Source organism: Vicugna pacos, chromosome 18, assembly GCF_048564905.1.
Source record: "Vicugna pacos chromosome 18, VicPac4, whole genome shotgun sequence".
NCBI lineage: Eukaryota > Metazoa > Chordata > Mammalia > Artiodactyla > Camelidae > Vicugna > Vicugna pacos.
The window spans coordinates 23,801,899-23,826,396 of NC_133004.1; the positions used below are offsets into that span (position 1 = coordinate 23,801,899).

Genomic DNA, 24,498 nt, shown 5'->3' on the forward strand with positions numbered 1-24,498 from the left:
AAGGAAGGGGCGGGATTGGCGGTGGTACGCATGCGCCGACCTCTTCGGCCGGGGAGTGGCCGCTCTAGGCAGCAGGGAGGGCACAGGATTGTGGGGGTTGGGAAAGGAGTGAGGCCTCTCCTCTTTGGTCGCGGGCCGGGGACCCCCTTCCCTGCAGCCAGCCCTAGTTTACTTCCGGAAGCGAAGCCGCTACCTCCTCCTCTGCTTCCGTGAGGGTCTGGGCAGGGGGCGACTGCCGGGTCGGCCCCGGGATGAGCGCGTTGGTAAGCAAGGTGGCAGGGGATGGCGAGGGGGCGGCCTGAACTGGATTTAGGTGCGGGGTGTGGAGGGTGGGCGTGGGGGACCGGGTCCGAGGACGTGCGCGGGCTTTCCTCTCCCAGGCCGGGGTCCTGAGCAAGGCGCAGTCCTGGCCTCGGGACACAGATCCCTGCTTGGCCAACTCCTCCATCTCTTCCCAAGAGCTCTATCTCGGCACTGAGGGTCCCGGGGCCTCGCCTGTGTCCCCTCGGGGGTCAGAGGCAGAGCCCAGCTCCAGGATCTCCCCAGGGCGAGAGTGAGGGACCGTCGCTTCCACGCCCTCCACGCCCTCCACGCCCACGTCCAAGGTGGAGGAAACTACAGGGCGCCCACACCCCGGAAGTGCCTGCCGCAGCCTGTAACAGCGCCGGCAGAAATGATTAGGTTCTTGATAGACTTTTGGCTAGGCTTCAAGTCTTAATTGGTGAAGCACGTTCCCACCCCAAGGCCGAACGATTACACCGGTTTTAAAGCAGGGTAACAGACACGCCGAAAGGAGAAAGTGAGACCCGAGTCAGACTCCCAGCTCTTGGGATTCTGAGCCCTCCACCCAGAAATCTGAACTTGTACGAAAGGGGATTTTCTTTTAAGAAAAAATTAAAACAGAGAAATGAGAGTCAGGCTATGTCTTAACTGGCGGGGCAGGAGACGGCTGCCCCCCAACTTTGGTGGAGAAGAGAAAGAGCTCAGGTACTGTCAAGCCCTCCTCAACTGTCCCCTTTGGGTCCTCCCCACCGAAGCCCATTGGTTGGTCCTTTGGAGGTGGTCCTGATGTCACGTTTTAAAAGGCCAATAGGAAGGAATTTTGCTGTCTTCCCCAGGCACACCCAAGAGCTGGCGCAGAGTGCACATGTGGGTTGGGTTGTTTTATTTGTTCTTCTCACAGATAATTTGTGAACAAGCCAGCCTGGGGGTATACGCACCAGTGTGTTTTGCGTTTCCCTGCCTATCTCCTTATACTTTATGGAAAATTGTGCTTCTCCAGGGCAGTGTCTTTTTTTTTTTTATCTAGTATTTGGCACTGGTACTATCTACATAGTTGGCACTCACTAAATACCTCTATTAATAATTCTATTAATAATGCCAATCAATCATACAGCAGACTCTTTTTGAATATCTGTAGATAGTTTGTCATTGAAGCCTCCTTCATAGAAGATGTTATTATCCTGAATTTATAAATGGGAAATAGGAGCCTCAGGGAAAATAAACCCAGGTCTGTCCTACCCTTATGACCATACTGTTGCAACTATACCAGCCTTTTAAGGGAAATTATAGTCTGGGAGATGAGAAAACATGCAGAAATAAAACTTACACTAATACACAGAGGCAGGAAGGATTAATTTGGGAGTATGAGGGGAGTTAGTTATTAAAGACTTTAAAGTGACAGTTGACTTGCGACTTGTCTGTTGGACACTTTTGACTCAGAGGTGGTTGGAGCTGTGTTACAGATGGAAGGAACAGTGTGATATGGGAAAATGCCCAAGGCACAGGAATTAATAGGTGAGACTAGAGTACAGTGTGTGAGTGGTAAGGGTACTCAGGAAAATAGTAATAGCTAACACATGTTTTGCACTTACTATGTGCCAGGCACTGAGCACTGTGCATACATTAATTCATTTAATCCTATCAACAACCCTATCAGATCAACCATATCCCCATTTTACAGGTAAGGAAACTGAGGCACAGAGAGGTTAAGTGACTTGCCTGAGATCACATAATTAATAATTGGAGGAGTTGGAATTTGAACTCAGTCATTCGGGCCCCAGAGTTTGTGCTCTTAGTTAAAAAGTTATGTTGATTGCAGCTGGGCCATGAAGATTCTTAAATGACAAGCTTCTGACCTCCGGCTTTATATTCTCACAGGAAGGTTTTGAGCAGAGGAAGAGCTTGATCAGAATTTTGCTCCAGGGGAATGATTCCGGGCCTTGGGGAGAGGAGGAAATGAGATTAGAAGTGTTATTTAAGCTTGATTTTGTTCATATCTTCCCATACTTTGTCGGAAACGTATATTTAGGTGTATGAGTGTTTATTTGTATGTAACAGCTCTCTAGTTCCCAAACTCCCATGTAGTACGTAAGAATATCCTGAGGGGCTCGTTTAAAATGTACATTCCTGGGCCTCTCTCCCAAACACCCTTGTTTGAGTTCACCAAAACTTCCCAGATGATTATGACGGGGGTTCTAAGAAATTCCTGTGATAGGAAGTCAAATATTTGTGGATTTGATTTTCAGCTACAAATATCGAGAGCCCAGCTGTGTGCTAGCTACTCTCAGGTCGGATGATAGAATTCTCTGGCTTGGTTCCTGGCCTTAAGGAGCTCTGGAGTTGAGTGGAGAGACAAAGACTCCTAAAACAGTTGTGTTGCAAAACCTGAAAAGGATCCATTAGTTTATAATGTGCGAATCAGAGCGGCATAGTTTAAAAACTGGTAGCTTAGGTATGGGTTGCTGGTAACCACCAGTAGTTTTTGCTCACTCTGTGAGTTACTGGATATCTACAGCATTTAATACAGAATATACACCGCAGAACAGAAAGAGAAAAGGAGAGAGCCAAGACACCCTGCTTGGTGTGCTCTTACCCAACACCACCCACAGGCAGCAAATTGCAGGGCCTCGGTTCAGGCAGCAGGTCGGCACCAGTGAACTAGCTAGCTGCCTTTGCCCTAGTGATTTTTGACGCTACCTGGAAAGAAAATCTACTTGGAGTTGGAAACACACCAAGTTTTCTACGGTAAGAGCCTGGAAGCAATTCTCTTATATTAATGAAGGCCAGTTTCCACCACCTGTAAGAAGTACACAGAATATTCTTTTTATTGCCTTTTCTGACCCTTGCCTTGCTTACATTTGGACACATTTCATTTTATCTCATAATCACCACTCTAAAGATGTTTACTTAATAACATCTGTAGTGGCCTGCTAGTGTTGATGCTGCTGTCCCCAGCGGTGGACTTGGGTGCCAGAAATAGGGTTTCACCCATCCACCCTCACCTCTGTTTCTGTTGTGAAGATTTCTGCTTGTCTATCTCATCTGAAGAACAGCATGCGACCCGAACGGCCACAAGCTGGAGTTCATGTTCCAAAATGCAGTGTTGTCAAAATCGGGTTGATTTTCCAGTTTGGATTTCTCAGCTTCGCAGTAGCAGCTCCACGACGTGGCCTAGACAAATGTAGTGTTGGCCAGGACAGGCTTTACGTCAGACCGTGATTTACAACCTGGCTCCATCCTATACTAATTAGGTCTCCATTTTCTCATCTATAAAATGGAGAGGACAGTAGTAATTATCCCATAGGATTTTTGTGCCTCTCACATTATAAGGGCTCAGTAAATATTAGCAATTGTCATTCTCTGTTGTCAGGTAATATGTAATGAGAAGAAATAGCCTAACTAGAGGCCCACGTAAAGACAAAATCTCTTTATTCTTGCAGCGAACATCTCTGCTGAGAAATGATTGATATCATATATTTCAGGCTGGAATCCCAATAAATGAGCCCTTCAAAGGATTATTCCTAAAACGTTTTATGTATTATAGTCACAGGCAGTATTTTGTTGAGTGAAGAGGTAGAACCATAATTATATACAATGAACCAAGCAGCCTGATAATTATATTTTCTAAAGAGTCAACAGTCATCCCAAAATGAGATTTTTATAAGCGATGGTATAAAGATTCTTAAACTCAGAATTAATGCATTCTTCTTTGATAAACTCAATAAGAATTAGTGTTATTATTGATTTCTGTAAGTAGTTGAGTGATAAAGAAGGAAACAGGTAACTACAGTGCCCCTGCCACCTTCTGGATAGTAGCCCCCTGGATAAATCCATAGGTAAGTACTTCACTGAGTCAGACAAACAGTTTTCCTTCCAAGGACAGACTAGCCAAAGTTCATTCTGTTTTAGTTACATAGAATTACTGGGACACTGTGTGTGTCTCAGCCCTTCTTTTTGTTTCATGGATTTTTAGATAACTACACCAAGTCAGTTAGGCATTTCTTTGGGAGAACATAGATAAGGTCCTGATGACAGGTATCTTGTCATTGCCCAAGTCATCGGAGACTCTGATAACTTTTGTCTATCAGTTGTTCCCCATCAGCAGACCTAATCCATGAACATTTTAGAAAAATCAGCTACACAGTTTGTTCATATGTCTATATTCATGTCAGATTTCACGTATCAGTGCTTTCTAAGATTTTGTGCCATTTTTTGACATTGACGTTTTAGTAGATGGTGTGCTCCACGGGAAGTAATAGTTCTCCAGGTGTTTCAAAAGTTCCGTTGATGAATACAACATTGTAAATCAACTGTACAGCAAATTTTTTAAAAAGTTAGATTGATGAGATGTTCAGATAACTTATTGATTATATGGCATGTGCATGAAAACAAACACCTTGGGGATTCTTCACTTGTGTGGGTTGGGAAAGGTCACCCACCTGGAACATTATGTGGAAGAAGGGGCCGTATTTACTGAGCACTTCCCACGTGCCAGGGCTTAGTTGTCCTCTTAATGCTCAGGACAGTCCTGTGACAGCAGCAGCAGTGACCCCATTGCTTACATGCACTAATGTGAGCCTTGGAGAGAATGCTCTCCTGGCTGCCAATGGAGCTGGGAATCAAAACTTGTCTTCTGATTTTAAAACTGAGATGTAGTACATTGTCTCTCAGAACCAGCAAGGCAGTAATACCTCCAAAAAATTGTTTTTTTTTTAATGTCTGTTTTTTCTTTTCTTATTTTTATTTAATTATTTATTTTTTTAACGGAAGTACTGGGGATTGGACCCAGGACCTCGTGCATACGAAACACACATTACCACTGAGCTATACCCCACCCCACCCCAAATAATTGTTCTAAAGGAAGGCCTCATCAAAATACTTGCTTTATAGAAGAACCCACAAACTCTCACTCATGTTGAGCTAGATCTCTGAGAAATGATGAGAATAAAGCTGACTTAGAATTTTTAGACTTGGTCCTCACCCTCAAGTTCATCCAGAGCGTTTCACACAGAGAATCTACTGAGCAGGTGTGTCTCGCCTCTGAGTCTAAAATAGGATAGAAATAAGTAATTTAGAAAAATATGTGATAAGCAATCACTTTCTCAGCAATAAATAACCCGATGGCAAATCAAGAGATAGAAAGACTAAGCTGATAGAATTCCAAAAGCTTCCTGGCCTAAGGCCGGCCAACCTAGAGCCATCATACATTCATCAGTAGGTTCTGAAGGCATCACGTTATGGACTAGGTCATGAAAACACTGATGTCCACAGAAGTGAGGAAACCGGGTGCATGAGAACTGCCGCAAATGAGCCGCCTCATCCTCTCCAAAGGGGGGCAGCTTGTCAGACACTCAGCTTGAGCTGATTCTTGTCACTCTTGACAAGAGCCCGGTGTGACCAGATCTTCTGATTTTTCAGAAGAAGCCAGGAATCTGGATTTTTCTTGTGAAATCAGATTTTGTAAAACACTAGCACCGAATTGACAGGGAAGGAGGACGAGGAAAGAATGAAGGAGGGGGAAAGAAGCATCAAGTGAAAGCAAGCCCATCTGAGGGTCAGATGTCACCACGTGGAGTGGCGGCTGCCACCGTGGAGACTGCACCAGGTCACAGAGGAGGGGCGCTCAGGACAGTCATGCTGCCTGGCTGGAAAGGCTCGCCTGGGTTCATCACAACCGCTCTAGGAAGCAGCAGGGTGAGACACGGAGAAAGCCCTTATCCCACTGGGTAAACGGTGGTTCTTAACCTGATTTGGGGCTTGGTCCCTTTTGAGAGCCTAGTTAAAAACTAGAGATTTCTTTCAGGAAAATGCTTCTGTGCCCAAACACAAGCTTGGCCCATAGTTTCAGGGTATGCCCAGACCCCCCGAATCGCCTCTCCAGACATTAGCTGAAGACCCGACTTTTATTGCCAAAACCATAGCTCTTCAGAGTAGCTCAGTCCAGAGGTTTGGCCATACTCTTCAATTGTGTTCAAGCCATCATTTTAAACTTGTTTCTGTTGGCACTTCTACAGACTTTTCCAACTCAGGCATTCTGCTATTGTTTTGGAGCTAGGTAGTCAACACTGGTGATGTCACGCGATGATTCAGCATAAACGGGGCACTGGGAGTGGGAACGGAATGATCCTCCTTGCCCCAACCTGAACCACGTCCCCCAGTCTTCTCTGAGGCTTGGCGACAAGGACGGGAGAGCAGTAGGCTACAGGCATGTTCCCACACGTGCTTACTCTTCAAGGAACTCAGCCAGCAAACCTCACAGCTCGAGCCTGCTGGAGCGTGTGTGGGGTTTGTAGAGAACAACTATAAACATCCTCGGGAACATGGGCCTTCTCCAAGAGGCCTTTCATCACTGCCAGCGCAGGAGGGTGTGTTTATCCAAGTCAGAACGCCCCAGCTTGGAACTTTAATATATGAGCTAGATTTTATCACTTAAGAGGCACTTTTCTCCCCTAAAAGTACTGCTTTCTTTATTGGAAAGAACCCACATACTTACAGACAGAAATAGCAGAAAAGATCAGCTAAACTCAGTGTTAAGCTGTGCATTGTTCCACTGTTAGCTTCCAATTTTTGAATTTGGGGTAAAATTAAATGAGCAAAATTCCTAAGACGTAGTCAAAGTCCATGCAGTTTCCCATTTATTAAAGACAAAAGGCAGAGTTAGTGGCCACCTCAGCTTTTCAAAACATGACTTATAAAATACACTTTTGATGGCTGCATGTAATCTGTTTTCTCTCATGAGAAATAAACTTGCAGATCTGGTAAACTAAAAATTACTGGTGCATTCTGGTTTTAAAAGGTTAATTTGTGAGAAATTAATTGCAATATATGTTGTCATTTCGAATGACTCTGAAATCCAATTGGCCTCATCCTTAACTCTGAACTACAATTTCGTATCTCCACCTGCTCACTAGACAGTTCTACTTGGAAGCCTTGTCACCACCTCAAACTCAACTTCTCTGAAATTCACCTTACCTTCTTTTCAAGATTGGCCCTATTTGTTTACAGTGACCCGATTTCTATCAGAAATACCATTCTTCTTCCCTAGTTCTGGAACCCAGACAACATCTTTGGTCATTCTTTTCTCTAGTCACCAAGCCCATCAATTACTTCTGTAACATCTCTTGGGTAGATTGATGTCTTTCTTTGCTTTTTCGTCTCTCCACCTTAGTCCCGGAAGTGATAACACCTCACTTCTGCCTAGTCCCAGCCCAGCCCTCCTTCCTGATAAGATTCATCATCCTCAGACACAGCTTTGCCAATCTCGTTGCCTCCAAAACCTTTATGGGCTCCCGTCTGCCCACCTCTCATTAACAAGGCACACAAGACCCTGTATCAGACCTGTGTCTCAGGTGCATCGCTCACTGCTCCCTGGGAAACACCGAGAGCAGCGCCCAGCTCAGGCCCATCTCCTCTGACCGCTTGTGCAGCCCTCGCTGGAAGCCTCAGTGTCTTTTTCTGACACTGAACCCAGACATGCTCATGAGTGTACTTCAGGTGCCTGCCAGGGCCCAGCTCATCGGAGATGCTGAATGAATAGTAACGGCATAGTTATTTCCTAGGATAATACTGTGCACATGGTAGTTGTTTAATCAGTACTGGCTAAATAAAGGAACTGCTTTATCAAAATGATGATTCCTTTTTCTAAAAACATACCTATGAGAGCTCCCACTTCCTTAGCAATTTGGAGAGGCTGCCCAAAGGAAAACAGTTAGAAAATTTATAAATGTTTCCTAAACATGCAAATATGATTGATTTTTTATAATTATCTATATATTTTTGCAGTTATTACAACGTTTTCATTAAGAACAGCTTGGTAAATACAGAAGACCAAAACCAAGAAAATCCCCCTCCCCTCCCAGCAAACCAGCTACTAGTGCTTCGTTGTATTTTCTTCTCGTCTTTGTTTATATATTCGCTTGCTTAAAGTGTTGATGTGCTCTATATAAAGTTTTGTGCCTAAAAGTGATAAAATTGTCCTACCATTACATTTGAAAATCAGATAAATTGCTATCATTTATAGTCAACTTACCACATGCCAGGCTCTGTACTAGAGTTTACTTGTATTCTCTTAATTCTCAAAACCTCCCAAAGAGGGTAAATACTATTACCACCCGTTTACATATGAGAAAGCTGAGACTAGAAGAAATCATGCCCCCACAGCTGGTAAATGGCAGAGCTAGGGTGAGAACCCAGGCAGCCCAGCCCTGGGACCTGTGTCTTTAACCGCCGTGCCTGCAAAGCAGAGAAGGGGAGCCCTCCTCTGCATGACCAGTGTGGGTGATGGAGAGCAATTTACTTTCTTTCATGTAACAAGAGCGAGGTTGAGAAACTTACCTGCCTGTACCCACACCATGATGATCCCAGTAACAGTATGAATAATCATTTCTTTAGCCTGTTTACACCATATACCACCCTAGCCACTATCTCTCACCCTCACAAGAAGCTTTGAAGGTTTGTGTACCGTAAGCACCATTTCACAGTTGAGGAAGCAGAGCTCAGAGAGCCCAAGTAACTTAGGCACAGTCCCAGAGACGGCAAGTTGGAGAGCTGAGATTCTGACCCCAGGGTCCCATCATACTGCTTCTCAGTGAAAAAAAAAAATCCCTTAAGACCCAGATGAAAATGAGAAGAGAATGTTCCTTTGCTATTTGTATATTAGTACGTTAGCATGTTTCTGTGGCATCAAACTGGCGACATCCAGAGGGCATAATATGCATGTCTGGGTTGACTGGTGGGGGAACAGGGGATCATTAGGCCCTAGGGGAGTGGACCTGGCACAGGGCACCTCAGAAAACCAGGCTTCACTCTTCCAGGTACTGTTCCTGTGGGAACCTCTGAAGTCAGATGTTAAAAGAAATAATTACCTAATGGGAAGGCAGATTTTTTGACTAGAATCTGGTGTTTACACAAAGTACATCTGTTATTGCTAACTCCAGACATTTCAGTGGGCCAAGGAGCTGGCTTATTTAAAATTACGTACATTGAAAGGACTTTAGAAATTTTATTGAGAAAACCGAGGCCAGAGAAATTCTATTTTCGAAGGAAGTTAGTCTCCCCCCTCCAAGTCCGTTGAGCTTTGCACTATTTTGCTTTTACCTGTTTTTGAAAGTATAACACTATCTTGCTCTACCTAATTTTTTGAAAGTATGACAATAGGTCAGAAAGAAATTTAGTGGTTTATGTGGTTATGGAATGTAAATTTTTAGAAACCAAGTTTATCACATTTAAAAAGCAGAGCTTTAACAGAATAACTGTCATCTTAAACACCTACTAAATTATTTGTCCTATTTCTGTTGTCTCTTTTTTCTAGATTTAATGATGCTTTGCAGCAATTTCCCGAGTCTGAAATTTTCTATGTCTGTGTCCCAGAATTTGCTAGGAAATGGAGGAGTCTCCGCAAAATGATCTGAACACGATGAGCCCTGAGGAAGATGACCCTCCCAAGAGCACCAGCCCTCAGATTTCTGTTAATGAGTTTTCTTGCCACTGCTGTTACGACATCCTGGTTAACCCCACCACCTTGAACTGTGGGCACAGCTTCTGCCGGCACTGCCTAGCCCTATGGTGGGTCTCTTCGAAGAAAACAGAGTGTCCAGAGTGCAGAGAAAAATGGGAAGGTTTCCCCAAAGTCAATATTCTCCTCAGGTAATGCTCTGTCCATATCAGTAGCACATAGAGCTTGCACGGTGTGGTTCCTCTTGATGGGAGCACTCATGGTTGAAAAGGCCGGAGACATGGAGCCCACCTGCTCGGTGGGGTTTCTCACCTCCTGGAATGTGAGTCAGGGCGCTCAGGGACCTGAAGTCCAGACTCCCTTCCTCACAGGTGACCGTGATTTATTTATTATTTATTATAAATGAAGGAAAAGAAGAAACTTGTTATCAGACCATTGTCTGTAACCCTTTGTCATATAATACTTCTTTCTGATTTATATTCACTGAAAACACCCAAAGTCTAATAGAGAAAATGATCTAACTGTAAAATTTTCTGAATAACTAGTTTGCTGATTTTTATAATCTTTGACTAAACTCCGTTGCATTTGTCACATTAATAGTTTCTCACGCGTGGCATCATGCAGCAAACGGCGAGACCTTCAGATAGCAGGTTCTTGTCTGCTTCATTCTGTTCCTGTTCATCATGTTCCTGTGAGATCTTTGAGGCTAAAATCCTTGTCTCTTCTGTTGTCTTTCTGACAGAAACAGAGTACCAGAAAGTTCCATGAAGACATTAACGCAGCGTTCTCTTCTTCACAGGAGATGTGTTTACAAACACTTTGCTGTGACCTGTCAGCCTTGGTTTACCTGCTGGTTAATCTTAACTTGAAAAAGGGTTCTCTGATGGTGTAGAGTTGAAAATGAAGAGCCCTATAGTATGACCTGATGGTTGATCTAACTCTTACTACTGAACTTCCCTCTTTTTTTATGAATTAATTTTTAATAACATAAGCAGTACATGTATACAGTCATTTACATTCTTTTTAAAAAACAAGAACATTGCTGATAAAGACTCCTTTGACTCCTGCTCCCCCATCTTACAATTCCTCCTTCCTTTTTCTCAGAGTAACTTCAGTTGTGACTTAGTTGTGATTTTTCAGATTGTTAAAAATACATTTATGTGCCAATAAGAAATGCAGGTATTTTCTCATGTCAGTGGTGTACTGTGTTTCTGCAGTTTACTATTTCATTTAACAGTGTGCTTGACTTACATTTATTCATCTTGATACATAGTAAATATCCAGTAAATTCATTTTTAAAATTATGCAATGTTCCATTGTATGAATATGCCATACAGGTTCTTGTGTTTTATTCAGCTGTTTCTTTAACAGTGGACACATCAGTGTTTCTCATTTGTTGCTGTGACCAGCAGGGTTATAACCAATCCTCTTGTCCATTCTTCTAGAATGCTTGTGTATTGTTAAATGTTGATATTAGTTTTATTTTTGCCTCTAAACATTGTGTGTTTAGTCAAACAACTGTCTTGTGATTTTTTTTTTTCTGTTCTTCGTAGGGATGCCATTGAAAAATTATTTCCTGATGCCATTAAAATGCGATTTGAAGACATTCAGCAGAATAATGACATAGTCCAGAGTCTTGCCGCCTTTCAGAAGTATGGGAATGATCAGATTCCGATAGCTCCCAACGCAGGCCGAGCGAATCAGCAGAGAGGAGGGGGATTCTTTTCCGGAGTGCTCACAGCTTTAACTGGTGTGGCGGTAAGTTTGTCTCTGTCTCTCTTCCTCCCACAGTTTCCACTGAAGTCAGTTCTGTTGAAATACACCTAAATGATTAATGATGTGACCACGTGTGGTAATTCACTACATCCAGTGAAGCTTGGGGGTGTTTCTTATGCAAGTATATGCAACGTAATATTCAGAGCCCCATAAATGTTACCCCTTGTCCCATTTCATTCTCCTCACAACCTATGCGATAGGCACCATTAGTATTTTTGTTGTAGAGAGGAGAAAAATGGTGCAGAAAGGTGTTAGGACCGGAACTGGAGAGCATGTCTTGAGCACAGCACTTTACTACTTCCAGTGTAGACTAGTTTCTTAAGTTCCATCTATGCCACAAAAATCTAAACTTTACAAATTTTCCAATAGAAAAGGCATATGAGTCAGTTACGTTGTCCAGATTGAGGGGGTCAAGGGCGCAGTGCTCCTGGATGCCCTGTAGTGAGTCCCAGTCCTGTCTCTGTTCCTTGACGGCCCAAGAATCAGCAGAGAGGTGAGCCCCCTGGGGGTTGTGCTCCCTGGATCTCTGTGGCTGTGGTATTACCCAGCACCTGGCTTCTGGCTTCCATGTATGCAAACTTGGCATCATTCCCTTCAAGCTCAGCCTCTTCCCTTCCCAGCCTCACACTCACGTATTTAGAAACTGGCATCTCAGATCTTTCTGTGGAATAAGGTCCCTGTCTCTCTTCCGTAGGTGGTCCTGCTCGTGTATCACTGGAGCAGCAGGGATTCTGAACATGACCTCCTGGTCCACAAGCCTGTGACCAAATGGACAGCAGAAGAAGTTGTCCTCTGGCTGGAGCAGCTGGGCCCTTGGGCCTCTCTCTACAGAGACAGGTTTTTATCTGAAAGAGTCAATGGAAGGTGAGGAGCAAAATCTTCGCTACATCACTGACATTTTTTTAAACACTTTTATTGAGATACAGTCCACATACCATAAAATTCACCCACTTACAGTTTTTAATATATTCACAGATATGTGCAGCCATCACCACAGTCTGGTTGTAGAACATTCTCATCACCCCCAAAAAGAAAGCTCTTGCTAAAGGCAGTCAGTCCTCATTTTCTCAGCCCCCGGCAACCACCTTTCTGCTTTCTGTCTCTATGGATTTGCCTGTTCAGAGTATTTCCATCCTTCATTCATCCATTCTTCAGATGATGGACATTTGGAGTGATTCCACTTGGAGACTATTATGAACAATGCTGCTCTGATCATTTGTATACAGGTTCTTGTGTGGACACATCTTCAATACTCAGTAATGCTCTCTTGGAGTGGAATTGCTGGGTCATTATGTAACTGTGTTTACCTTTTGGGGAGTCCCTGAACTGTTTTCTAAAGCAGCTGTACCATTTTATGTCATTGACATTTAACGGTTTGTTTCTTCCTGATTATAAAAAGTAACATTATTTATATATCTAAAAATAATATTGTAGAACTGTAGGATATTAGAAATGAAATACCTTCATAATCCTGCTCTTCAGAGAAAACCACTGTTACCATCTTGCTGGACACCTTTTCAGATTCTTTTCAATGTTTATACACATAGAAATGTGTTACTTACTTTTTTAAACTGGAAATACAATTGTACTAAGCAGACCTGTGTTTATATGTATATGTATGTATGTGTGTATGTGCATATGCTAGAGTCTGTTGAATCAATCTCTACCAACACACATTTGTGGTGTTTCCTTTTTTTCTGCTCCAGACAGTTCCAAACTACATTGTGCAGATGCCCTGAGGAATCCATTAGTTTGAGGACCCCACTGATGGGCTGTGGGGCAGCCTACTTCTGCCCATCAGCAGATCCCCCTGCCCCTTCCAGAGCTCAGTCTATCTTTACTGGGGTTCCTGCCTTCCTTGGAGGGACCACGGAGGAATGTCACTTAGACCAGCAGGCAGTGCTGAGAGCAGGTTCTCTAACCCTTTGGAGTCAGATATTCAGTCCACTCAAGGCCTGGCTGCCTGACTTCCCCTCCGCCCCCACCCCCACCCTCACCCCCGGCCATTTTTCCCCCTAATCTGAGTTTCAACACATGACTCCATTGAGAAAGCAAAAGGCTCACACTTTGTCTTTTTTTCGTAAGAATTAGCACCACCTCCCCCAACCTCCAGAATTGTGGTTTAAAACATTTTCTATCTAAGTTCATATAATATGTCTTTGCATAACTGCCTTCCTTCCAGAGGGTAGAGTCCTAAAACTGCCATTACTGAGTGAGAGGGAACAGACCTTTTCAGCTTTAGTAAATATCACCAGATGGCCCACAAAAGGCCATCCGTTTCCACTCCTCCAGCAGTGCTCGTGCACACCTGCTGGTCTCCCCACTGCCAGCGCTCAGGAATCGCTGCAGAAGGGGGGTCGTGTTTCTGGTGGAAGAGAACAAATAAGGGATCTACAGTTATTTTTATTTGATCATTACCTCAAAACAACTACTCTTAAGGTCATAATGTTTTATTGGATTTCTGTCCTTTTTTTTTTTTCCTATACATACACTTTAAAAATAGAAAGGATTGGTTAAGAGAATCAGTGATGATATATTAGAGTATTTGCAGATGGTTGCTGGCAAATAGTAAGCATTCGGTTGTTTGCTGTTAAAATTATTTCATATATTAGGTGTCTTACCTGACCTCAAGCCTGAAGTGTTTATTTGTGTTGGTAAGATGGAGCTCTGACTGTGGAAAGTTTGCTTCCAGGATATAATCTCCAAAGAAATCTCCTCCTGTCTCCTCCCCCACCCCCCTTCCCACAGGCTGCTTTTAACTTTGACCGAGGAAGAATTTTCCAGGGCACCTTATACCATAGAGAACAGCAGCCACCGGCGAGCTATCCTCATGGAACTGGAGCGAGTCAAAGCACTGGGTGTGAAGCCCCCCCAAAACCTCTGGGAATATAAGGTGAACGCTTTACTCTTTCAATTGGAAAAAAAGTATAGAGAACCAGGCAGCACTTCTCTGCCTGTCCCCTGCTCAGGAACGCATCACAGACACACTCGAGGCCCCCCGCCTCCCCACCCTCCCTCTGCCTGGCTGGGTATCGTCCCTGGGCGGGTTTTCCCACCTGTGTTATGAGTGTGTATCCAGTGCTAGGAACACTGTTCTAGGTTTCTAACCATAACATAAGAGGCACCAACTGAGCTGATCCTCCTGCAAGCAGCTTTTACCCCTGGCTCCCGTTCACCCACGTTCTCTCCTGTGCCGTATTCACTCCACCGCGTGCATGTATGACAGTTTACGCAGTCTCCTGTTGATGGACACTGAGGTTGTTTCCATTTACGAGAAACAGGGCTGCTGTGGACATTCTTGGAAAGTTCATAAGCTCATCTGTAAGACTTTCTTTATGCTAGACTCTGAGGAATGGAATTACTAGCTCACAAGGAATGCACATCTTCAGCCTTACTAGATGTTGATAAATTGTCCCTCAGTGTGACGATACCAACTGGTTCTCCTTACAGAGAGGATTTAGTGAATACTGCACTGTAAAACGAGTATTCTTTTTTTTCTAAGTTGGAGGATATCTGGACTACACAGACCTATACCCTAAAAAAACTTGTGGAAAAAAAGAAGTACAAATAACCAATGAGTTTATGGGGGGAAGTAAGTGCTCACTGATAATTAAAGTGCAAACTTCAACAACCAGCTGGCATCGTTTTCACCTGTGACATCATCAGTGGCGAGAACATTTAATAGTATGAGGAAAGAGGTGCTTGGGTTTGCAGTTGCTAAGTTGATGAAGTCTCTTTGGAGAGCAGTTTGTTAATAACTATTGAAAGTTAAATGGGTTCAGGGAGGGTGTAGCTCAGTGGTAGAGTGCATGCTTAGCATGCACGAGGCCCTGAGTTCAATCCCCAGTACTTCCAGTAAAAATAAATAAATAAATAAATCTAATGGCCTCCCCCTCCCCCCAAAACAAAACAAAATAAAAATTAGGGGGAAAAAAAGTAAATGGTTGGAGGTCATTTAAAAAAAAAAGTTAAACGGCACCTACTCTTTGATCTACAGTTTCACTTCTCTGTGTTCAGAGCACAGGCAGCACCGCGCTGTGTCAGGAGCACAGCTCGGGCACCTGACTCCAGGCTCCTCCGAGGGCACACGGACTGTGGGAACACCAAACACCCGGGCCTCTGGTGCCCGTTTCCTCCTCAACCAGTAACCCTATAGAGTCGCAGTGAGAATTGAATGTTTGAGTCGCAAAAAGTCATTACACAAGATGTTTATCACAATGTCATTGGCGGGGGGGAGGGTATAGTTCAAGTGGTAGAACACATGTCTAGCATGTATGAGGTTATGGGTTCAATCCCTAGTACCTTCATTTGAAAAAAAAAAAACCCGACTAATAATAAATAAATAGACCTAAAGACCTCCCCCCCCCAAAAAATTAAATAAATAAAATTTCTTTAAAAACCAATGACATTGGCAATAGCACATGGGAAACAACGTAAGTGCCCACTCTTAGGAGCAGATTAAACAAATAGGGCGCACCCACACGCGTAACCATGACAAAAGGAGGTGGTGGCCCTGGGTGTGCTAACAAGGAAAGACACCCCGGTTGTATTGTTAACTGAAAACAAAGACAAACACGTTAGAAAAATCTACACATTTGGATGTGTCATAGAACATTTCTGGAAGGGTACACAGACTGTTAACAGAGTTTTCATCTAGGGATTGAGACTTGGATGGGAGGGTGAATTGTATTTGCCATTTAATACATTTCTGGGCCCCATTTGAGAAAAATTCTGTTTATTATGTGCATGTGTTACTTGAAAACTAGAAAAGCACTAGTTTCAAAATTTTTGAAGAATGGGGATAGGGTTCCTCAGGTAGAAGATTTGTTGTTTTCTGTGTTATGTTATTGTTCATTAAAAGGATCCCTTTTAAAAGGATTCTCTTTTATCATAAATTATTAGTTTCGTTAATGCAGTCAAACTGGACTTTTTTGTCGTTGATATTAGTCCTATTGTGACTTTTAATATCTGGCAGAACATTTCTGGGTCATGTATCCAGCAACGACCCTCTATTTAGAATCTGTGGAACTAAACTTAATGTTAACCAGAGCGAATGGAATATGATTCTGGTCCTGGTGTAAAAAGCAAGCAGAGTATTACTATCAGTCTGCGGCTTCAGTTCTTCTGTGCTACCAGCCCGTCCCCGAGGCGGCCATCTGATGTTTGGCCGGAAGGCTATATGATGACACCTCCAACCCTTGTGTCCCCCATACAGCAACTCCTGAGTGCCCCTGTTCTCATAAGACTTGAAGGAGACAGTTCCTGCTGTAGAACTGTCATCATAATCACCTCACGGGGAGGATCGTTTGTCCTCCCGATAGAAAGTAGCCAAGGGCTGGGATATTTTGGTCCAGCTGACACCAGACCTACAAATACGTAACCTGGTCATCTCCCTTTCTCTCGTACTAACCGAGATGTGGCTGGACGCCGTCACCCTTTATTTCTGGGTCTTGTGTTCCTTTAGAGCAAGCACACTCACAAGAGCAGCTTTGGCCCCAAGGCCTTTGGAGAGGGATGGAAAGTTCTAAGTATTATAGTGACTTGTGGCCGCCCTCAAAGACCACAGTACATAAACACATACACAGCATGCCTGTGGTGTTAACCTTTCATGGGGCGGGAGTTTTTGAAAAAATGTCTTTTAAAGGCTCCTTAAAGGGTAATAATGGAAAAAAAAAAGGTTGGGAAATACTGCTTTAGAATGAAGAACTACTTCCCTATTTTTATGTCTCATCTGATAAGTTGGAATACGAAGATTTTTTTTTGAAGTTAGATTTTTGTAAACTTTTACTGTTGAAATTTCAAATACACACAAAATCAAGATAATAGTATAAAACTGCCATCAACCCAGCTCAACCCAGACAGCAGCTCATGGATGTATTTCATTAATACCTACTCCTACTTCTCCTGTTTTTTTTGACAATCTGAGATATCGTATATTTCATAAGTAAACATTTCATGGAATCTCTAAAAATAAAGTCTTTTTAAAAAACAAAACTAAAATACCACAATGTACTACCCCCCAGAATTAATAATTATCTGATACTATCAAATAATTTGTTAGTAGTCAAATATCCCACATTTTTGTTTTTTCAGTTAATTTGTTCCAACCGGGATTCAAAGTCCACGTTTGGTTGTCATTTTTTTTTTTAATTGGGGTATAGTTGATTTACAATATTAGTTTCAGGTATGTAACATAGTGCTTCAAAATTTTTGTAGACTATACCCTGCTTAAGTTATTAAAAAATACTGGCTTTATTCCATGTGCTGTGCAATATATCCTTATAGCTTATTTATTTTATACATAGTGGTTTGTATCTCTTAATCCCCTACCCCTGCATCGCCCCTCCTCCCACCCCTCTCTCCGCTGGTCACCACTCGTTTGTTCTCTGTAGTTGTGAGTCTCTTTGTTTTGTCATGGTCACTTATTTGTTTTATTTTTCAGATTCCACATATAAGTGGTAATACACATACTTGTTTTTCTCTGACTTATTTAACTAAGCACCTCCAGCTCCATCCATGTTGTCGCAAATAGCAAAACTTCATTCTTTTTATGGCTGAGTAGTGTTTCATTGTGTCCATATATAAACCACGTTGTCTTTACCCATTTTAACTTTGACCGAGGAAGAATTTTCCAGGGCACCTTATACCATAGAGAACAGCAGCCACTGATACTTGGGTTGTTTCCCTATCTTGGCTATTATAAATAATATACTGCTTTGAACAATGGGGTGGTATTTTCTTCCATCAAGAGACTCCTAGTGTCCTGTCCTCTCTCTTTCCTGATGGTGTCAGCCACTGTGACCACTGACTGTTTAGATCTATTAGTTCATTAGGTGTTGCCAAATGGTGATGCTGTAACTCTCTCCTTTCTTCTTCATTTGTTAGCTGAAATACATTTTAGAAAAAAAAATTTCTCTCAACATCTATTTTGATTATCCTAAGTGCAGTTTATACCAGAAAGGCAGATTAAATGCTTGATTCTTTCCTTTTGTTTAACAGTTTCAGAGTAATGACTTGCTTCCCAGTTGTCCTCCAGAGGTGACCAATTTCTTTCCTTAGAATCATTATTAACTGAGGATTTTAACACTCTGGATGTGTTTGAATACGTTTTGGTAGTTGTTCTAATTGATGCTCAAATTGTCCCATTCTTTTTTTAAGTAGGAGTCTCCACAAATTATCTTCTGAGCCCATTTTTTTAAATTTCACTTTTGAATTGAGGTACAGTGTTTTTGCTAGTGAGTCTTTTTAACATGACCTCATTAGTCTTTAATACATAAAACAGAAAATAGAGTGAAGATAGAGGGAAGGGAGTATTCATACCAGCTTCAACAAGCATGGACTTGTGGCCACTCTTATTTCATCTGTCCCCCTCCACCGACTCCCCACATCCCCAGTCCTGGGATTATATTAAAACATATCCACACATCATATTATTTCACCCCTAAATACTTTAGGATGAAACTCTAAAGAAAAAGACTCTCTTCTTAAATGTAACCATTCATTATTACACTTCAAAAATTGTAACAGTAAGCCACTAATAGCATCAAATAAGTTGAGTATGTTTTAACAGTTTTATGGAGCTATAATTGGTATACAGATATTTAAAGTGTGCAGTGTGATAAGTTTCAGCGAAATAAACACATGTGAAACTATCACCACAATCAAGATAGTGAACGTATCCAACGCTCCCAAAGCCTCTTCCCGTCCCCTGTATAAGCCCTCCTTCCTGCCCCTCCCCATTCTAATAAGTGTACAGTGGTATCTCACTGGTTTAATTTGCATTTCTCTAAGGACTAATAATATTGAGCATCTTTTCATGTGCTTATTTGCAACCTTATCTCTTCCTTGGTGAAGTGTCCATCCCCATCTTTTGCCCATTTTATTTGATGCTTCTTAGCATCAAGTAAATTGAATCATTTTAAAGTTACTTTTACAAATCAGGAAGAATACAAATACACCTTCATTGTAGCAAAATTTACAGGAGTGAGGAAAATGAAAATAAATTGACCCTCATCCCACCTGAGATTCAATCATGTTAACATTGCATTTTGCTGTTTTCTTCTAGACAATTTTCTGTGCATACTTGAAATAGCCCTTCTATTATGTAGTCATTCCACAACTATTTATTTATTTATTTATTTATTTATTTATTTATTTATTTATTTATTTTTAAAGTTGATCTCTCTCTCTTCTTTTTTTAAGATTTTTTTGAAGCACGATTTATTTATTTAGTTTTTTGGGAGGGAGGGGGAGGTAATTAGGTTTATTTATTTCTGTATTTTTAGAGACGGTATTGGAGATTGAACCCAGGACCTTGTGCATGCTAAGCATGCGCTCTACCACTTGAGCTATACCCTCCCCCCTACAAATATTTATTGAGATCGGTTGTGAGCCAGGTGCTCATTTAGAAAAGGGATCTCAGTCCTGAACCAGGCAAGCCCTGCTTTCATGGCACAGACACTATTGAGATCAGATGGCTACACGTCTTTGAATCTTTTTTCTCCTAATATTGTAACATAAGCATTATCCAAAGCTCCTCCTGTGCATTCCTCAATGGCTGTATGAATTCCGGGCTAAATATCTCCTTCACCTTCAGTACTGAGGTCGCAGATTTCACTCTTTCTCTGTTACACACAAGGCAACACTTAATATTTTGTGCATGAGACCTTCTGTATTTCAGATTATTTTTATGAAGTGGTGCCCACTAATTTCTTTCCCAAAAGGTTGGGTTCTACCAGCAGGGCCTAGGGGCTTGTTTCTCGTCCTGTCTCCCCTCCGCAGCCGCAGAGAGAGACTGAATCTGTATGTAATGTAGCCAACAGATGGCTCACTTGGCCTCTTCTTCCTCTACATTCATTCTTTTCATTGTTAGTACAAGTCACATGGCAGAGGGTATGAGACCACCAAAGGAGTGTGGGTGGGGAGCAGACCATTGTGGTTGTAATGAGTCCCTGCGCCCTCCTCATCCTCTGCAGGCTGTGAACCCAGGCAGATCCCTGTTCCTGCTGTACGCCCTCAAGAGCTCCCCGAGACTCGGTCTGCTGTACCTCTACCTGTTTGACTACACAGACACCTTCCTGCCCTTCATCCACACCATCTGCCCTCTGCAAGAAGATGGCTCCGGGGAAGACATCCTCACCAAGCTTCTGGTATGTCTGCAGGGGGCCTTGACTGGCTTTACGCTACCATTCTTCAGCGTGGGATGGAATTGGCAACATGGCTGTAACCTGTCTGGGAAAAGCAAACAGCATGAGCCTTCATTTGAATTTTGCAAGGAGAGCCCCTACAGAAGGAAAGAGAGCAGGAACTTCCCCACTCCCAGAAGTCAGTTTTGTTCCCTGCATTGCATAACACGGATTACTCTCTAGACTTGAAATATTTAGGAAGAAAAAAAAAAAAACCAGCATTGCTTCTGTTATGAAAGAAGATACCATGGGTCCCAATTGCCCAAAGGTTGCATTTATGGGCCCTCCAGGTTGATAATCTGTCTCTTAACAGGATCCCCAAAGGATGATTATTTGTCCTACCACAAGGCAGGGTTAGTATCCATCCTGTTGGCCTCAGAACGGTAAGCCATCATTCAACTCACTGATGGGAGTTGTCACGTCAGCTGACCACAGAGCCCTTGGCAGGGATAGTTACCACCGCAGCTCTGGTTTCTTTAGTCTGACCCATGGATTCCTCCAGAATGCTTGGTGGAGCCCATTGACTAGGGATGGTCCTGTCTATTTGGTCATTTGAGGGTAATTCCTTTACATTGGTTCTTTCTGACCTGTTCTCATTCTACCACAGATGAGTTGTTAAATTTGGGAAGTTGTTTGAGCTACACTTGCAGTGATGAAGAAATTTTAAAACCGGTCAATTTTGATTCATTTCAATCTCATTATTAATAACTCATGCTTTGATTTTTTTACTTCTGAGCTTCCGCAGTTAAATAAGAAGCCTCTCAGTTCAGCCTTTTTGGTAACAGTTATCCCGTGTAAGATTAATCATTACAAGGCAAGTCGGTGGATAGAAATCTCGTTTTAGATTGTTGGATGGATGTATGTGTGTTAATAAATGTAAAACGCACGGGGATGACCACAGAATTTTGTGTGAAAGTCAATCCTCATGATTTTTTGTGTCCACTTTTCTTTGTTTGTATTTACTTGTGTGTTATTTTTTGAAGGATCTTAGAGAGCCCACGTGGAAACAGTGGAGAGAATTCCTGGTCAAGTACTCCTTCCTGCCATACCAGCTGATGGCCGAGTTTGCTTGGGACTGGCTGGAGGTCCATTACTGGACGTCACGGTTTCTCATCGTCAATGCCATGTTACTCTCAGTTCTGGAATTATTCTCCTTTTGGAGGATCTGGTCAAGAAGTGAACTGAAGTAAGTGTGCGTTTATGTTGGAGATGGTTGGAGCAGCAGAGACTGGGAAAGAAACACCAAGTGGAGGAGAAGTCCTCTTTGAAGTGTTATTCAAACGTGAGAGGACCCTCGGGGCTCTGGTTTAGAAACACTGCTTAAGCAGCGAATGGGAGATGATGGGGGTTTGAGGGTGGAGGGGCTGCGATGGCGCTCGTTGTTAAAGTGCGTCTCCATGTGCCTTTTCCCCACATGATGCCCCAGATAGTTCCTGGGGGCAGGAGTGTGTGTGAAGGAGTTTAATAATTAAGGAATAAACAAGTGAGAAGAAGGTACTTCATGGAAAGCCGTGGTACGGCAGAGCATAAAGAGATCTGACGAGGAATTCTGTCGGCATGTGTTCTAATCCTGCTCTGCCACCAACTGGGACAGCAATAATTTCTCTGGATTTATGCATAAAATGAGAGAGTTGGACTAGACAGTCACTGAGTCAGGACTTTTGGTTGCAAGTGACAGAAACCAACCTAAACTGGCTTTCCTACCAAGGGACATGCCCAGTGAAAGCTTCCTGCGTGGTTGGACCCAGAGACCCGAGTTCTGTCATCAGGGCCGACTCTCCCTCCCCCAGCTCTGCTCTTCCCTGTGCTGTTCAGCCGCAACAGCTCTCTTTGTGCGGGGGTCCTTAGCGGCTCTGGGTGTAGATCTGAGCAGCCAGGCAGCCCTGGAGGAAAGAGAGCGCTTCGCTCCCTGGTGCGCTTGAGGAAGTCTCGGCTCACGCGCCTTTGCTCACACCCATCCCACAATGCAGGGGTCTGCAGGGTCGGACGCCCGCATGCCCTCACCCCCCAGCTAGGCCTCAGCCCCACCCAGGCCACATGAATTGCCGGGGGAGGCATCTCAAAGGAAAACCCAGAAGGTGCTTCCAGGAAACAGGGTAGCTGCTGGGCAGGCAGAAGTCACGAGTCATCACACCAGCATCCTTTCTGCCTAAAATTGCCCAGGACTCAGAGGGCTCTTGGCCTCATCAATGAAGAGCAACCTTATATATAGTTCCAAGGACCTGACAAGACCCTCCCTCATCTATTTCAATTCTCTGAATTCACTTATTCCTGCAGTTAATTGAGCCCCTAGTTTGCCCCTGGTTCTCTGCTGGACACTGCCAATCTTTTGGTAAAGAAGGCAGTCTGTACTCTGAAGGCCTACAGCCAGAGACCAAGTGGGTGGAGTTGCGGCTGAACTGGGAAGGCCTCACCTGTGTGGGGCAGGTGTGGGTACCAGGCGGCTGTGCCCTGAGGATGCACTTTCGAGGCTGCATCCTGAGAGTTGAAGGTGGAGGGGTCAGGTATGTCTCGGACACTGGAGACAGAAAGCAAGGTCTTTGCAGCACAGGCAGCCAGGCTCAGCGCTGGGAAAAGGCCCAGGGTCTGAGCACTTGGACATTGTCATTAAACGCCATCACGATTCTGCCTCTCAAACGCTTTCTTCCCTTTTCAGGACTGTGCCTCAGAGGATGTGGAGCCATTTTTGGAAAGTATCAACACAGGGGCTTTTTGTGGCCATGTTCTGGCCCCTCATTCCTCAGTTCGTTTGCAACTGTCTATTTTACTGGGCCCTGTACTTTAACCCAATTATTAACATTGATCTCGTGGTCAAGGAGGTCCGACGGCTGGAAACGCAGGTGTTGTGACTGACGCTACCCAGGCTCGGAGGGACTCTTCCAGCCTCCCTGCCCTCGGAGCTCTGATGCTGAAGTTGGGGAGAGGAGGCGGGGGGAGGGGGGCGGACTTCCTGTTTTCTGCTGCTTTGTCTGTCGGAGGCTACAGCCAGGCCCCCTCTCCCCCTGCCTGTGGCAGCAGGGGCCGCATCCCAGAGCTCGGCCACAGCAGCAGCCCCTCCCACCCAGCCGCCTTCCTCACAGGGACTCTGGAGGCCCAGTCCACGATGGTTGGCAAGGACCCCAGGTCCTCAGAGGACATGGAGTGGGTCGCAGTCCCACTTGCCCTAACCTCAGTGACTGACAAAAGGCCCCTGCAGTGAGTCGGAGCCCCAGGAGTGAGCCCAAGCCAGGCCTGTCCTCTAAGTCAGGTTCAGAAAAACAGGAGAAAGTCTTGTCATAGGCATAGGCAGCCGCACATAAAAAACACAGAGGAAAAACCAAAACCTGTCAGCAGTTGTCTTCATTGAAGAGTTGCTAGAAGGTATCAGAGTTAAACCTCTCAAAGGACTCAGTGTGAGGCCAGAATGCAGACTTATTATCACTCTTCTACGTGTAATTGAAAATGTGGATCCCCTTCTCTGGGAGGATTAGAGTGGGATGTCAGGCAGTTAATGGAGAGTAATTCACATCAGGCTGAGCTGCCTCAGTGCTACTTAAAATTGTTGTTTCGGGGTTTGCTTTATCTTGTTTTGAAGAATTTAATCTGTAAAATCCAGGATAGTCCGTTTGTTCAAGGAAACATTTTGTACATTGACCTCACACTGTATAATCTTTATTGTCCTGTTCAAATGTGTAAAATGGCAAGTATAATTACACCAAATGCTAACTTTGTAAATATGAGTGAGATGAACTATGGCTTTCGATTGCCTTCCTGTGTGACAGTAGCAGGTGTGAGATGTGAGCTGTCTGAGGAGGGGACCTA

At 43.6% G+C, this 24,498-nt stretch overlaps 1 protein-coding gene across 4 annotated transcripts; it reads left to right on the forward strand.

Moving 5' to 3' along the window:
* Positions 1 to 41: 41 nt before the first annotated feature.
* Positions 42 to 24,411, forward strand: BFAR (bifunctional apoptosis regulator). 4 transcript variants are annotated; one of them, XM_072942657.1, is made up of 9 exons: positions 56 to 263; positions 2,824 to 3,027; positions 9,652 to 9,927; positions 11,290 to 11,494; positions 12,207 to 12,376; positions 14,261 to 14,405; positions 20,488 to 20,661; positions 21,681 to 21,883; positions 23,354 to 24,411. In XM_072942657.1, exons 3-9 carry the CDS (start codon positions 9,665 to 9,667, stop codon positions 23,544 to 23,546), a joined length of 1,353 nt encoding a protein of 450 aa, XP_072798758.1. In that variant the 5' UTR covers positions 56 to 263; positions 2,824 to 3,027; positions 9,652 to 9,664; the 3' UTR covers positions 23,547 to 24,411. The 4 variants fall into 4 exon arrangements, with proteins under 4 accessions (XP_015101450.1, XP_072798758.1, XP_072798759.1 ...); XM_072942658.1 differs by having other exon boundaries at positions 2,892 to 3,027; XM_015245964.3 differs by lacking the exon at positions 2,824 to 3,027 and having other exon boundaries at positions 42 to 263.
* The last annotated feature ends 87 nt before the right edge of the window (positions 24,412 to 24,498 follow it).

What these genes read in the sequence shown, in the direction of transcription:
- BFAR (XM_015245964.3), top strand. Translation starts at nt 9,665, where the DNA reads ATGGAGGAGTCTCCGCAAAATGATCTGAACACGATGAGCCCTGAGGAA. An exon ending in AAAGTCAATATTCTCCTCAG is followed by an intron (nt 9,928 to 11,289) that starts GTAATGCTCTGT and finishes TGTTCTTCGTAG; the next exon opens with GGATGCCATTGAAAAATTAT. An exon ending in TCTGAAAGAGTCAATGGAAG is followed by an intron (nt 12,377 to 14,260) that starts GTGAGGAGCAAA and finishes CCCTTCCCACAG; the next exon opens with GCTGCTTTTAACTTTGACCG.